General features: G+C 43.7%; 1 protein-coding gene across 2 annotated transcripts in view; it reads right to left on the bottom strand.

Moving 5' to 3' along the window:
* The window catches only part of LMCD1 (LIM and cysteine rich domains 1), a 67,344-nt gene extending 54,401 nt beyond the window's left edge, over window positions 1-12,943 (bottom strand). For both annotated transcript variants that reach the window (XM_034776452.1, XM_034776453.1), the window contains exon 1: window positions 12,521-12,943. In XM_034776452.1, the coding sequence (XP_034632343.1) occupies window positions 12,521-12,547 (27 nt within the window). In that variant the 5' untranslated portion in view covers window positions 12,548-12,943. The remainder of the gene's footprint in view (window positions 1-12,520) is intronic.
* Window positions 12,944-16,192: the final 3,249 nt, after the last annotated feature.

Genomic DNA, 16,192 nt, shown 5'->3' with positions numbered 1-16,192 from the left:
GCGTCTTACAATTGTTAACTACAGAACTTTGCGATGCCGGTGTCCTGTCAAGTACACTGTAGGTGAGGCCAAACTTGATACTTTGACAGGCAACCCAATGTCTTGTCACACAAGGCAACTGTTCTAAACACAACTTCGAGAGGCCTAGTTCCTTAGAGAGGATGCCTTTCAGGGTGGACAATTCACATTGCTACAGTGCTGTGAAGAAGCTTGTTCTTAGTGACTTCTGGAAAGAGCCCTTCAACCGTGCTTTTTAAGTACGCAAACTTGTCCATTACTCATCTATGAATTCACAATCCAGTTCCCAGTGGCAAGCAAAGCACACCACAAATCATCCAATTGCCCTGTTGTTGGCAGTCTCAGAGGTTAAAATGGCAACTGAACAATCCTCTACCCCTTGGAGGCTGTAGCTTCAGCTTTGTGTCAAAACATTAATGTGGGGAAGTTCTGCAGATAGAGAGAGGACCTCATCTATGGCTGTCAATCCAGCACCTCTCTCCAGCATTAAATTCACTAAAAAGTGATGAAAATTTGTCAGGCGTGAGATTTATCAATACCTTCATTTCTTTGTCTTGGGATAAAGGAGGACTGTTGTGACTCATTTTCTTATCATTTGCATGGGTGCAGGGTCCATCATATGCATAATCTCAACCTAATTTGTTACCACAGCAGAGCAAGTCTTGGTCAAGTGCAGATATGCATGTTACTTCACTTAGAAGAAAAAAAAGGCACTTTTAAGGTCTGAATTAAACTAATCCAATAGAGAAGATTTGGACACAAGATATCAGGGAATGAATTGGTGCCATTTGGAATCTTGGGAATACTAATGGACATTGTACTTCAGAAGTGTGGGAAGTTTACCCTAGAAACAATGTCTTTTGTTTTGGCAATAGAGAGCACAGGGAAAGGCATTGATATCGAAGGAAACTATTTCAGCAGAGCTGCCAAATTTCAACCTCCAGTACGACAAAGATATTTGCAGAGGCTCTAGCTCTATTATATCTTCCTCTTCCAAGAGCACATACTTGGCAGCCAGAATTCCTTTCTCCAACAGTGTGTGAATTCATGATAAAGAAAGGACAGGCTTTTAAAAAAAAATAAGGTGAACAGATTTTCCCACTAATATGAAACTGGAGCTTGGAATTATAAAACAAAAGTGTGTGGGGGGGGTGAATCTGCCCAAATTTGAACTAAATACTAGCCCTTATAAGTTCCAAAACATTCAGATAAGTGTGTTTGGTTTCATTTAAGTACTATATTTCAGTTAAGTGTGCCTCCTCTGTGTTTTCTGCTTCCAGTGAGAAGCAGAAGTGCTGAAATACCATAAGCAATTATGGTAATCTACTAATATTTTGCACTGTTGTACTCTCCATCCAAGGATCTCAAACAACCTCACAAACATCACTGATTAAAGTCTCCCAGACCTCTCCTCCCCCTGAGCACCTCTGTCCTCATTTGATAGGAGAAATTGAGCCATGGGGAAGTTAAATGGCTTGCCCAAGGCCACAAAGGAAAGCTGTGACAGAACACCTGACTCCTATTGGTTCGGCATGGTAATAAATTACATTCCCTGTTCCCACAGTATTTACAGCTCAAATGGAAGTAGGCACCATCAGAAATTGCACATGGAAAAATCTGTCCTTGGTTGTTATAAAGTCACTGGTACAGACCCAAGAGTTTCACATAGATGTTGAAACTCTGGTTTCTTTGCGATACCCAAACTACAAAACCTTAAATGCAAACCTGGGGAGCTTTTAGAAGTGATTGGAGAATGTATTTAAAGAGACTTGAGGCAAAAATATTCACACTTAGTTAGGTAACTAATGTTAAGTATCTAAGTGGCTTGATTGACAGATGGTGAATATTCACAACTCCCATTGATTTCAAAGGGCAGAGTTTCTACACAGGACTGCAGGCTTGGGCTCTTGCTTTGCAAATGTAGCTAAGAATGGATGCTTTAATCTCAAGAATTATTATATAACCAATGTATGCAGCATTGCTCAATGGCTATTAGCTAGGGTGGGCAGGGATGGTGTCCCTAGCCTCTGTTTGCCAGAAGCCGGGAAATGGGCCACAGGAGATGGATCACTTGGTGATTACCTGTTCTGTTCATTCCCTCTGAAGCACCTGGCATTGGCCATTGTTAGAAGACAGGCTACTAGGCTAGATGGACCATTGGTCTGACCCAGTATGGCTGTTCTTATGTTGTTGTAGCCATAAGTTTAGCGTAAGTAGTTAGCATAGTCTAAGGCATCATTCAAGGTGAAGTGGGGCCCCTCCACCCTCATAAGGCTTAGGCTGAAACCTGAGCCTGAACATCTACACAGCAATTTTTAGCCCTGCTGCCCAAGACAACTGACCCAGACCAGTTAGAGGTTTTTATACTGGTGTACACATACCCTGTGTCTTGGGTGGAAATCAATACCATGGACTCAGCGCATACCAGAACAGAGTTACACAACACATGGGTCTGATCCTCAATCCATTATAGTCAATAAGAGTTGAGAGTATTGAAGGAACCGACCTATCATGAGCTAATTGCGATCATAGCTTTTCTTCATAGCTCTGCCAGTGGACCTCACCACCCTAGGACTCTGTTTTAGTCTTGGGCCTGCGTTGTATAAACAATCATGACAATTTTAAGTGTGGATATCTGTCTAACAAGGAGGAAGGTCCAAATCCTCAAAAGGTTTTTAGGCACCTAAATGGCATTTATTCCAATGGAAGTTTGTCACCTAAACACGATGATTGGACCCAAGCATGTGAACATCAGACCTATGTCTATTTGTAACCTAAGCAAAGGGATGCCAAAGGAGAAAAGCTAGTGCTTTTACAAAGCTGCTAACAATAGTTCAGGCTCATTAATATTTTATTGTCATACTCAAAGAGTCTAGGCTACAGTATGTAATTTTTGGCTTTAATGAGAAATTAAGTCAAATAACTTGTTCCACAAATGAATACATTTTCTGTAGTTCAAAGCCAGAATCAATGAAGCTGGCACAGGGTCATTGAAGTTACACTCCCCTGTACCAGCCAGGCCCCTTTTGCTGTAGAGGACACATACATGACCTCCATAGAGCCCCACACAATAAAAAAAAAAAAAATAAGTTTACAGCTGCTCCCCTCTACCATGAGGAAAGTTAGTTTGTTGGGAAGGTACCTCTACCACCTATCCTTCCTCAGTGTTCCTCCTGAAGTGGAGACAGCAGCTTTAGTTCATTTTATGGTTGGCAATCCATAGAAATCCCATGGGCTGAGGCTGCAGAATGGATGCACTGCAGTAAACATTGCCCTGGTTGTAGAACCATCTTGGCCACTGGTACAAACTATTTGGCTAGCTCTGCACCCCTACACACTCTTGGTGATAGGAAGAGATTCTCCGCTGTCATGAACCCTCTTCCCCGAACAGATTTTCCATGTCAAGCACTTTGCCAGGGCTTGAGCAAACCCTGGGGAACTTGCCCATAGCTTTCGTGGATTGCAGCAAGTATTAATGAATGTTTGAAATTAATATAGAGCTGGATCCTGCTTCCATTGAAATCAATGGGAGTTTTGCCATTCCTTTTAGTAAGAGAAAGATCAAGTCCATGGAGGTCCCATGGGGATCAAAATCTGATTTGGAACTGGGCTGCTTCTGCTTGTCTGGGGTGATTATTCCGCTTCTGTTCTGGCTGGTGTCTGTACACAGAAACTCTTTATTTAGCAACTAGACATAGCACAAAAGCCCACAGGGAGCTGCTTTTGTTAGGTTCACTCTTCCTCTTCCCTTTTTGTGAAGCTTTCCATCTTGTGCCCCAAGCAGAGACTGGGTAGCATCCCTGCAAGGCTGCTAAAGAGCTTAGCTGGTATGTTCCACGGGCGCATGAAAGAGGGGAAGGGAATGAGGAGTGTTAACATGCCCCCTGGGCACCTCTGAGGCCTTAACAACTGCCACAGCCTGATTTTCTCAGTTACATATGGATTTTACACAAATGTTACATTCTGGATCCTATTAATTAAGTCCTCGCTTTTTCAGAAAGGCTCATTTCTTTGACAGCTCATTTGCTATCCTTAGTCAAGTTCCCATGGCCCTAATTATTTGTACTTATCTCCCCTTGGAACTGACGGTGAACTATTGGACACACCCTCCAAACATTGGATTGAGTCTTACTGCTAGAAAGTGGATAATGTACAGTAGTGTTTAGGGTTACCATACATCTGGATTTTCCCAGACATGTCCGGCTTTTTGGGCTCCAAATCCCTGTCTGGGGGGGAAATCCCAAAAAGCTGGACATGTCCGGGAAAATCGGGACATGCCGGGCCAGCGGTGCTACTAATTTCAGTTGTCTCAGCATTATTATTATTTTTTAAAATGAGTACCGACCCTTGCACTTTATGGTTGGTGGGTCAAGGACTGGAGAGTGGGAGGGCTTGGAGACTCTGCACTTATGCATGTGACTGGAGAGAGGAAAGAGTAGAACACTGAAGAGGTGCGATGGTGGGTCTATAATTAGAATGAGGACAAGGGAAACTATTCAACAGAGTATCTGTAACTAAAGTGATAGAGGTAAAGAATTTGTAGCCAGAGTCAGGTGTGGTGAGCATGTCTTGGGAGTGTGGAAGGAGGCAGCCCCTAAAAGATTGACTGTAATGGCTAAATAGTCTCAGAATAGCTCCACTGAAGTCTTTCCCTTTCTTTCACTAACTCCTATTTTTGAATGAAACTACCTACATTCTTGGCACTTCAAACTCCCTCCTGACTGGAGTCCTTTTAATAGGACTCCAGACACATTCTTCCTGCAGGAGGAATCGTAAAGTGCCTGAACCATAAGGTGAGCTAGACTTAATCTAGATTGAGCCCAAACACACAAGCTCTTCACCCACACATTCTGCATAGTGAGCTACTGGGTGAAAGTTCAAGGCAATTGGTGTTTGGTCTCATTCAAGGCTGTTTTAGTCAGGATGAGGGAAAAGCAAATAGTTCCTCCCCTCCCATGACACAGGACAAAATATGACAGAGCCTTAACAGTCTAGGGCTAAGTGAAAGAAAGGCATGGGTGTGGGCAGAACTCCCAAACCTCCTGCACTGAGGTCAGACTGTTGTAAACTTTATGATTCAGTACATAGAAATACATGTTAGTAGAGACAAACAAGTGTCTACAGTAAGATGAATGTTTTTCTTTGCAGACTAATGCAGTGCTATTAGTCATCCCATTCCAACAGGAGGACTATTGATCTCATTGGAGTACATATTGATTCAAGTCATGCAGATATCATGACAACTATGGACCACCTTTTAAATGACCACAGATGGCAATAGGTCTCCAGTTTTCTTGGGTAGTACATTACATAACACCATTGATATCTACTGGAGCTACACAAAGAAGGAACACCTTTGGCTTTCCAATTAAGATTAGGGTCTGCATTAGCTGAACCATTTAAAATAGCTGAAGAGGTTCCAACCTGGAACTCTGAACTGTTGCTAATGTGGTCCACAACCAGCAATTGTGAATACTGAGAAAGTACATTTTTTTCCCTTGCAGGTTACTTGTCTAAGTGTAGAAAATATTTTGGTCAGATTTTCTGTCAGTCTAGACATGCAATTGGTTGTACAGTTATTGTTAACACAAATTAGCTCTTGCATATGCAAATAACTAATGAAATTTTTTGCATGCAGTCACTATAGTTTACATGTGCAATCCTAGTAACTATGCATGTCACTCTAAGAACTTGTCAGTGCCAACTGGCACAGTGTTTGCTGTTCTGTAACAATATCCTAACAGGCCTGACAAACTCACTGCATCCAACAAATTGCTGTTGTCATATTTATCTGTAAAGAATGTCATATGAAATCTTAAATGAAAGCCGGGATCTTGCTGGTCATTACTATTATTTTTAAAATATCATCCATATACATCACAATTTATAACTATATAACTTACAGTTAGTATCAAGCATTACCACCCAGCACAGGTGAAAAACTGGTGTTGCCAGATGAAGGGATGTATATTCACCAGTCTGTCTAGGTTCACATGTAGAGTAAGCATGGTAAGCCAAAACACTGCAGATCCCCATTTACATCAATCAGCGTGGGGCTAGGAAGTCAACAGGAAGAAAAGAGCCATGTCTAGAGATGCTCTTCAAAAGGTTTTTTGGATTTGTCCTGCAGTTATAAGACAGCACCCTGTTCTCCATCAGAGAGCAAAAAGGAACAGCTTTTTGCATCTGTGGATCCCAGCCGTGGGAGTTGGGGATGCTGGGAGATTGTTTTAGGTGAGAAACTACTTTAGACAAGGATTTTAGCCTGTTAAAGGTAAGTTTAGACCAGGGGTAGGCAACCTATGGCACACAAGCTGATTTTCAGTGGCACTCACACTGCCTGGGTCCTGGCCACCGGTCGGGGGGGTGGGGGGGGGGGCTCTGCATTTTAATTTAATTTTAAATGAAGCTTCTTAAACATTGTAAAAATTTTTACTTTACATACAACAATAGTTTAGTTATACTGGTATATTAGACTTATAGAAAGAGACCTTCTAAAAACGTTAAAATGTATTACTGGCACACAAAACCTTAAATTAGAGTGAATAAATTAATACTTGGCACACCACTTCTGAAAGGTTGCCGACCCCTGGTTTAGACTAAGGAGTTCTACTTTTATGTAACTATTTCTTTTCCCGTTATCCTTACTCAATCTCTCAAGTCTTAGTCTTTATAGTGAAGCAGTCAAGCTTCTTATCAGATATAATCTCTGGGCCAGGATGTTATAAAGGGACCTGAACCCGGAGTTGTGCCTATGTATACTGTTCCCTGGGAACTAGCAAGCCTGGTAATGACTGTCAGTGTCCAGTGAAAGGAGCCGGATACTACCGGGGGACACTTTCAGAGAGGCTCAGGGGTTGGGGTGTACCTATTGGTAACCTGCTAAGCAGATTAAGGGCTGCAGAACCTTAAAGAGACTGATGGTATGAGGAAGCTGACAACCAGTTAAGCACAAGCAAATCTCTCTTGCTGAGGCAAGGGGATAACTGGGTATCCTGGACAGTGAATCTCCCCAAGACAGAGCCACAGCATATAATTTCATGCCCAAACTGCTGGAAAACTGCTATGTTTTTGGCCGAAGTAGTGGTTCAGCCAATGTTCTATAGACTGCTCTTAGCAGTGACTGCTCCCCCCAACTCATTCAAAGGCTTACAAATGGCTGGTTGGACAGTCTGCAGCTACATGTCACACATGGCTCTAAAAATAAGTCTTAGGAGACCCACCATGCACAGCAAAAAGGAAGATCACTCTGTGGATTTAGCTTAAAAGCTCCTGACTGACTTTAAATAACTGATATAGCAATTTAAAGGTCTCACAATACTGCATTAAGACAGAGACCAAAACAGTTGCAGGATTTTAAAAGGTTCTGGGTAATTTTATGGCTTAACTGTGGGTCAAATTCCGCAGTACTGAATAAAACAAAGCTCTCATTCATGTCTATATCATTATACATAGTCAGATATAATGAAAGTCTCTGGCCCCAGGACATATGTGGACTACTGCAGAGTTGCTGATGATTTATTATGGAGTTTTGTCACTTTCTGAAGTATTAGTTTGTCCACCCAGAATTCCAGGTATGACAGACCAATGATCCGATCCACTATGGCAAAAGCTTATGCTCCTCCATTCTCTCTAGCTTGCTCACCTTGGGCAGCACAGCTTTTATTTTGCTATGTCCATCCCCTGCTAAAAAAATTAAAGGAAAAAGAATAAAAAAAAACATTTGCATCACCTGAAACAAAACTTCAGCTTGGCTTAGAACAGTTTATTTCCTTTTCCTGATCAAATTATTGTTTGAATTCAGGGGGAGAAGCCCATGAATCCTTGTTTCTCTGTTCCCATTCAAATGTTTCCAATAAACTGCAAAATGTCAACCTAGATCTTTGTTTTGAGTTCAAACTTTAATCTAAACAACTGATTTTCCAAACAGAATGCTTTCCCCTCACCTTGTTTTAATTTCCTCAGAGGAGTCCCATAATACACTGAGTGAGAAATCAGCAGTAACTAAACCCAGTGATTTGAGAAGGAAAAAAAAAAAAAGTCATATTTTCAGGGCCGTGGAACAAGCTCTAATGAATTCCAGACTCATTTGTAGACTTGCTCAGACTGGTTGTGAGACACTGCCAAGCCAAATTAATAGTTGACAGTAGCTCACCCTGTGCCTAGAAAAAAATGCCCTTCTCACAATTCAGGAAATTAAACAGCTGTCTGCTGCAAAGACACCCATGTGTCTTTGAACATATTCTATTATTCAGACAGATTGATGCAAGATATTTTTCTTGGTATTATGTAACTGCATTTCCCTTTTTAAGTGTCAACTAGCTGGGACTTTCCCTTTTACTGTTGTTCTTGGTTCAGATTCAGGTGATAGGAGACAGACAACTTGTCAGAAGATAAGGAGATATATCATTGAGTCAATCAATGCAGGGGTTTTTAAGCCCTATTTTGACCCGTCAGAAGCAACTGTGCAAAAACACGTCAACAGGACCCCACATCCCTGTAATGCAGATGAGATACTCATGCAATGCTTGTCACACATTTAAATGAAGTTCAAAGTTGCTGATGACATCTGCTTTCAGCAATGACAGCTCTGTATAAAGCTTTATCTTTCAGAAAGACTGACAAGTTTCTGCATCTAGAGCGCAAAGTATCCCTTTTGTGTTCCACAGCTGTGCAGCATCATTGTCCCTTCTCCTTCACAAATCACATGAAGAACTTCTGGGAGAGAACAGCCTCGTGTAGAGATTGTTACCTCAGGGCATAATTTGTCACTCATAGCATATACTTACACTGGGCAGTAAGGGGAGAGAAGAAGTCCCCTTGTTCTCCTGCATATGGTATCCACATCATGAGTTGCACCATAAGGAAAGAGTAGCTAGAGCTGGTTGGAAAACAGATTCTGCCCCATGAAAGCTTCCAAAACACCCCAAACTTTTTGGGCGCTAGCTACCCTGAGTACAAATGCACCACACCTCACGGGTACATACTCTGTACTGCTACCATGTGATACTGCTGCCGGTGCTCCCACAGCAGCACTACTATTTTCAGCATGCTATCTCAGAGGAGAGCTAACACAACTATGTCTACATGAGCTGGGAATCACACCCTTAGCTTGTAGTGTAGATGCAACCAAAGAGTGAGCTTCCTCTTCTGAGCTTCCCTAAGAAAGCCTCATTTCTGGGCATCAGCGGAAGTATTCCTGAATGACCAAAAGCTACCACTAAATTTTTTGCCCCATATACTTCAGATTTCACTGTCATTGTGTTGTTTCTGCTAGGGATCATTTCAGGCTGTGAGATTGCATGCCATGTGGCAGCAATGGCCCAATGACATTTTGGCAATAAAGAGCTTTATAAAATACAAATATAAGTGTGTGGTACAGTCAGTGGAACCAATGTCAATAGACTAGCAATGCTAATGACAGTCATCTCAACCAGGCAGCATTCCAACATGGATCAGGTGGGAATGAAAGATGGGGAGTTGATGACCACATGGAGAACAGCTGGCAGAGTTGGAGAGAGAGAGAGAGGGAGAGGATGGGAGGGAGAAGACAGCACAGATCAGTTAGATGTTCAGGGCTAGACTGTGACTGGCCTTTGGGAGGGTTTATGGAGGGCAAGCCAAAGGAGCTGCCTCTCCTCAGGAATTTGGCACAAGGGCCTCTCACAGCCCTATAGTCCCGGAGCTTAGAGGAACACAGTAGTGTGCACCCATGGGGTTACATTGCACCATAGGGAGCAGGACTATGGTCCCAGTCTCAGAGGAAAGGGAGTGCTGCTGCTGCTCCTCCAAATAGAGGGAGCCATATGTCAGTCACACAGACAGAGCCTCCTCTCCTGTATTAAACAGCCAGAAGGGGGATTTTGGGGAGATGTTCTCTGCAAGGAATCGCTCATGGAAGGCGTTAGCTGGTGACAGTAGATGTGCCACCCATTTCTCCCACCTCAAAGCCTGAGGACCTGCCTCCAAATCTGATAGATCCCAGGGTGGCTGCAGCCATCTGCACAGAGGCCATGAGACTCAGCACCCGTGTTAGTCAGTGGGTGCTGCCCCCATCCAGCTCCTGGGGGGCACCATGCTACCAGGGTTGTTGCCATTAAGTAGCGAGGTAAGAAGATATTATTGTAAAGAAATCCAAAATGTGTTATTTTGACAGTGCAGAAGTCTAGAGATGCATTTGATCTCACTTCGAGGAGGTGGTTTCCTTTCTTTCCCTAGTTATGCTGCCATGCAGGTGTATAAGATAAAGCCATAAAGCCCCCAGTTCCCTGGCAACATACGTCATGTATCTTTTCTCTGGAGACTAATAGCTCTTAAATTCAGTGTGAAGTCAGGAGTCACACTGGGATGGCGTTCAGTTGTTCTGACTCAAGGAAGAGAACGGAAGTGGCCTGGGACTTCACTTCCTGAGTAAAGGTGATAAAAGGTACTGGAAATTCCCCAGTCTCAAACAGCAACAACCTTCTCCCCTCCCCCCCCCCAACAAACAAAAAATCCACCCACCCACAGGGTCTCTCTAAGGGGATCTAAGTCTCTATTAGAGGCTGATGGTCAGAGTTATGATACACATCAGTTTAGAATAGATGAGGACTAGTAATTGGTTTTGGCCAATTGAAGTTTTACTGAAGTAAGTTCTCAATATACACATTTGCCTGTCCAAAAAACAAACACACAAACTTTATATAGGTCAACTCTTAGAAAAATCCATAGGGCACTTTAATAAATGTACTTCGTGCATAATGTTTTATATTACACATAACAATGCACTTATTTTGTAACATTCCTTCCCTTCGTGTCTGCTGTTTATGCACTGGATCCAGAGCCCATGTAAGTCAATGGATTTCCTCCCCACACACCCCAGTCAACTTCAGTGTGCTTTGGAGCAGGCCCAGAAAGGGATGGAAGTAGTCGAATACCATCACACTAAGAATTCACTTCTAGAAGTCATAGAAGCGTAGTGGAAGCCATTCTGATTCCTGATCACTACAGTGTGATCCTGCAAAATGCTGCGCATGCTGTCCCTGAGCCAGCACAGCACCCAAGAACACCTACTTACAATTAAGCAGGAGTAGTTCTATTGAAGTAAATGAGACTACTCACATGCTTAAAGTGAAGCATGTGCTCAGAGCTTGATGGATCAAGCCTTGTATGTACGCATGCATGCCACTCTAAGCCACCATTCCATCACAGGCTTCTTTTGGGGGAGTGCAGTTACATACAACCCCTTACAGTGGGCACTGAGCAAATATCACACACAAAATTGGGCAAAAAACAGAACTGAAATCTCCCACTATCTGCAGCTCCCTGGTGTATAAAAATCTCTCCCCTCCCACTTCCAGCACATAAGATTTTTCAAGATATGTAACTGGAGCCTTTGAGAAAAATGAAAAGTTCTTCACAGGCATGTACAACGTGCTGACAATTAAGGAAGTGGCAATGAGGGGGAAAATGTTCCTTCTATAACCCAGCTCTACCAAGGAAAGGAACAAGACCAAACCCATTTTTAAGCTGATTTCCACTCTACTGAGGAGAGTGAATTCTAAATTAAACTCCCACCTCATTGTCAAACAGCCTGAGGTGAAATAATTCATAAAGCATCTCAACTTTCAGAAGAGATCAGTCCCAGCTTTCCCATCATGCATTTAGGCATCAAGTTGGGTCAGGCAAGCCTTCCACTGCTAGATAACTACCTCAAAAAGAGATTTGGAAAGAGTCATTAACTGCACTCACTGGGGCTATTCCTCCATCTCCTTGAGAGATAAATGACTACACTAAATGGGGAACTGAATTCCTTCCAGAATCTGGCTTCTTGCCATTGTGTGCAGGTAAGTTATCTGCCTTCAAGCTAGGGGAGTAACAAACTACTCTCCGTTTTATTTATTGACCTGCACTTTTTTTTTTTTAAACATACACACACTTAACTGGGCACCAGGCCAGCACTGTGGGAGTGAAGTGTTCAGACTCTGGAGAGAGAGGGGCTAGCTACCTTATGCCAGACTTGCTGCTCTCAGTACTTTGAATGATCATTTTGGCAATGGCCAAAGAAGCTACAAGAGGTGAAGGGAAATGGAGGTTTTATTAAAGATCTACCAAAATAGGCTACCTACCACTTTGTTAAACTCCACAGGCTACCTTTCTGATCATCCTCTCTGAAGTACGCTGATGTTGGAATTAATCCCAAGGGGGCTGAAAGCAAATCCTACAAACTGACAGCAGATTAACTGTGTACTTTGGAAAACATTACAGTCTCCTCAGCCAAGAGGGTAAGTTAACACCTCCACTGGCATTAGCACAGGAAAAATCAAGGTGACACCACACAGAGTCAGTGTTCAGGGAGAAATCGCATTGATATATTTAGAGGCTTTACTTAGCTACAGAAGAAAAAAAAAAAGGCACAACAAAACCCAAAACATACTAACTACTCCTGACTTGCCAGGCAAGTGGTGGTGGTGGGGGGAAGGGACTACACAAAGCAGAAGGTGCAAATAAAGTTGCAACTCACCTTTTGAATTCCTGGGCTCAGATCCATTACAAGCCTCGTCCTTTCCTTCTCCCACCTCTGTTTTCAAGGTGTCAGCTCTATCGGAGCACTATAGCAGAGTGCTACGGTGCGTACTCCTGGCAGCAGCTGGTGAATGACTTGTGTGTGTAAATTGCTGTGGGCTAGAGTGGTGCTGGTTAACAAAGCTGCCGTTCAAGCCTTCTCCCCAGCCTGCCCGAACCGTGCCTTTTTAATTGGAGGCTACAGCTCCCTCTAAAATGCTGTCAGCCAATCCAAGGCGGGGCTCCAACTTTTCCATCCAATGCCGGAGTGAGACTCGATCCTCAGGTTCTTTCTCCCACTTTAACCCCTGCGGGGGTGGGGGGAGGAGTGGGAAGCACCCAGACCCAGCTGTTGAGAGTTTGCTGCACATCTGTCCCACACAATCGCAAGCAGGGAGGCTGGAACCTGAATCACATCTCTCCCTTTAGCCTTTTCCTTTAAAGGAAGAAGGGGTGGAGGGAAGCAATGATCTTGGGAAACCAACTCATTCACAGCGAAAAGGCGTGTGGGTGTTTAACCAAGAGAATCAAGGGCACTTTTAGACCTTTAAATCTGAAAACTAAACCTGCTCTGCCCTCCCCTCCTTCAATCTTACACTGCTCCCCCCCTCCCACTTTGCAATAACCAAAGTGTTGATTTAAACCAGACTATTATCTTCCAAGCCAACCTAACGTTTTCTTCCACTGGGGTGTGTTTAAGGAAAGGGGGGCAGGACTTTGAGTCTGAAAGGGTTGTGGGGTGGTATATGATTTATTAGAACCACAGTGCAAGGGCAAGTCATTGAAATATTTGACAGTGAATATTTGACATCCTTCAAACTAAGCCTTTTTTTTTTTTTTTTTTTTGTAAAGCTGCCAGTGGCTTTAGCACTGGGAAGTGCTGGAGAGGGCGATTTTATAGGTCTTGAACCAGACAGAAATGTGCTGGGTCAGTTTATGACAGTGGACAGAGGTCAAACATATTAGAAGGGCAAGGGTCTAAAAACACGATTCCCTTGTCATTGTAATTGGGGGGAAAAAAAAAGTCCCAGTGCAATATACTAGAATAAACATGACATTTTGACATGAAACTGCAGGATCTTCCTTAATGCCCTCGATGAGTGTTCATTCCTGCTCCTTCTTTTGCAACGATTTAAACACACAGCCCCTTTGTCTAGATGAAAATCCAAGTGGCTCTCATACACTTGTGTTTTCAGTTTCCTCACTCCACCGGCTGTTTCCCACTTCCTAAGTGGTGCCTAGATCCAAGCCGCTGAAAAACACAGAAAAAAAAATGGGAAGTCCAGTCAAAATAGCAAAGAGCAGGATCCAGTTACCTTGTTGTGTTCAGAAATAAAATAGACATTTCAGCAGTGAAGAAAAATAACTGATCAGGGCTGAACGGTCTCCATGTTATATATGTGTGTGTGCCACCTGTCATGTGCTGTGGGTAGCCGTTTCTAAACTTTTCACTAGATACATTTGAACATTTTTAAATTAATCAGGAATACAAAAGGTATGAGAGAAAATCTGGACACACCTAAAAATCCCACTGGAGGAGTTACTTATAAAAACCCCCTCAAAGAGGCTTTTTGAGACTAGAATGGCATAAGGATATTGTTTTTCAAGCTCACATGATGAAGAGTGGACACACACACACACACACACACACACACAGAGGCAGTCTGGGAAATGGAAATGAGTTTACAAAGGTACTTTTCAAATCTATAGGGATGGAGCTCCCACCACAGGTTCAGGAAATGGTGGGGCACTTTTAATGTTTCAGGGCAAAATTGACTTTGCCACATGGCTTGGCATGTAGCTGTGTCACCGCATAAGCAGCACAGGGAGACACAGCTCCCTCCCTGCTTCCCCCTTGCTGTAGAGGACTTGAGGGGTGGCTTGATGTGACAGTTCCCAGAAGCAGCCATGGTTGTGAGGCACCTCGCCTGCACTTAGTGTGAGGAGGTCTTGTCTATGCCTGCCATGGGCCAGCTCCCCGACTCTACCAGCCACAGGTAACACAAGCATTCCCTTCTAGGCATCACAGCCCCTCTGTTACTCTGCAGGTTAGCACACTCCAGCCTTCGAGCCCTCCAAGTGTCTCCCTGGAGGGTCTAGCCCCTCTTCCACTGGGCACAGTATTCACTGATTCAGTGTTGCCACAGAAGCAGGACACCCCAGCTTACCAGTTATACCTCAGACCACTGCTCCGCTTAACATACAGCACTCACATAGTGAAAACAAGTAAAAGTTTATTTAACAACGTACAAAGAGTAAAGTGATAGCAAGTAGAAGCATTGCAAACAAATGATTTCTTATCAAACAAAATCATAGCATGCATTCTAGAACCTAGACTTACTTAACTAGATACTTTCACATCTTACAGAGCAATGCTCACCCCAAGTGTTTCCAGCATTTTACAGCCAGTTCTTGGCTATGGTCTTCCATTCATGAGCCAGATCACCCTGTCAGCTTGCCTTCTCGGTGAAGGTCCAGGGTGTCTGTTTGTACCCCCAGATAGAGCAGAACAATTGTTGTCCTTATTCATGAACAGGAAGTCCCTTGCTGGTTGTTTTTTCCTGTATACTCCTTTCTTGTAGATTTCACAATCTCTTAATCAGCATCTGGCTCAGTGTGTAAATTGACATACGTTGTGAGACACACAATATACAATGACCAGACAGGGAGATAGGTGTCTATTATCCCCAGCCTGAAAGAAACCTGTCTGAAACATCTCACCTCCTGGTTATCTGCTGTCAGAACATAATTCTTAATATAGACATGTAACTGCTTAAATGTCAGCTGTATGTACATTTCACAATTATGAACGTTCCCCCCCACCTTCGGGGATGCTAGCTTTTGGCCCTGCCCCTTCCATCCAAGGCCCCCCTGCTTGTCAGAACCCCAAGGTCCACCCTGCCCGCTGGAGCTGAGCCCCCGCTGGTTTCAGGGAAGAGGGGGAGCGACAGTGGGGCCTCAGGGCAGAGCGTGGGCGGGGCCACGGCCTGGGTTAGGGGAGGCTTAGTCGTCCCCGGCCTACGATATCTGCCACCAATGGGCCACAGTCTCAGAGACTTCACATGCCAGCCTTTAGTGAATTACTATCCATATATCCGACGCAGGGGATAGTTGTAAAACTCTATGCAACCCCTGTGTCCTCTGCCCATTGACACTGACAGGTTCATGGGTCACACTTGATCACTGTGGATAGGTGTATACGCATGGCAAAGATATCTGATAGCAAGGGGCTTTTCAGTCTTGTTGACAAAAATCATTTCAAAATCTACCAGTTGGAAGGTGAAGTTAGACAAATTCAACCTTAAAATAAGATGCAATTTTGAAGCAGTGAGATTAATCAAACATTGGGATACTTTACCAGTGGAGGTGGTAGACTCACCACCCCTTGGAGTCTTTAAAGTGAGATTAAATATTTTTCTAGAACAGTGGTGCTCAAACTTTTCCAGTCACGCCCCCCCACCCCGTTCCCAGTAACAGAATCTGTCCACTCCCTTCCTCCCCACCCCCCGCTCCATTACTGCACAGCCAAGGCTTTCTTGGTAGTGGAGTTTGAGCTGAAGGTGGAGCTGGGGACGGTGGAGGAGCTGGGGCTAGAGGCAGAGCTGGTCTGGGGGCAGAGAGAGAATCAGAG

This window comes from Trachemys scripta, chromosome 7, assembly GCF_013100865.1.
Source record: "Trachemys scripta elegans isolate TJP31775 chromosome 7, CAS_Tse_1.0, whole genome shotgun sequence".
In the NCBI taxonomy this organism is placed as follows: Eukaryota; Metazoa; Chordata; order Testudines; family Emydidae; genus Trachemys; species Trachemys scripta.
The sequence above is the reverse complement of the archived record's forward strand: the minus strand, read 5'-3'. Positions and strand labels throughout refer to the sequence as shown.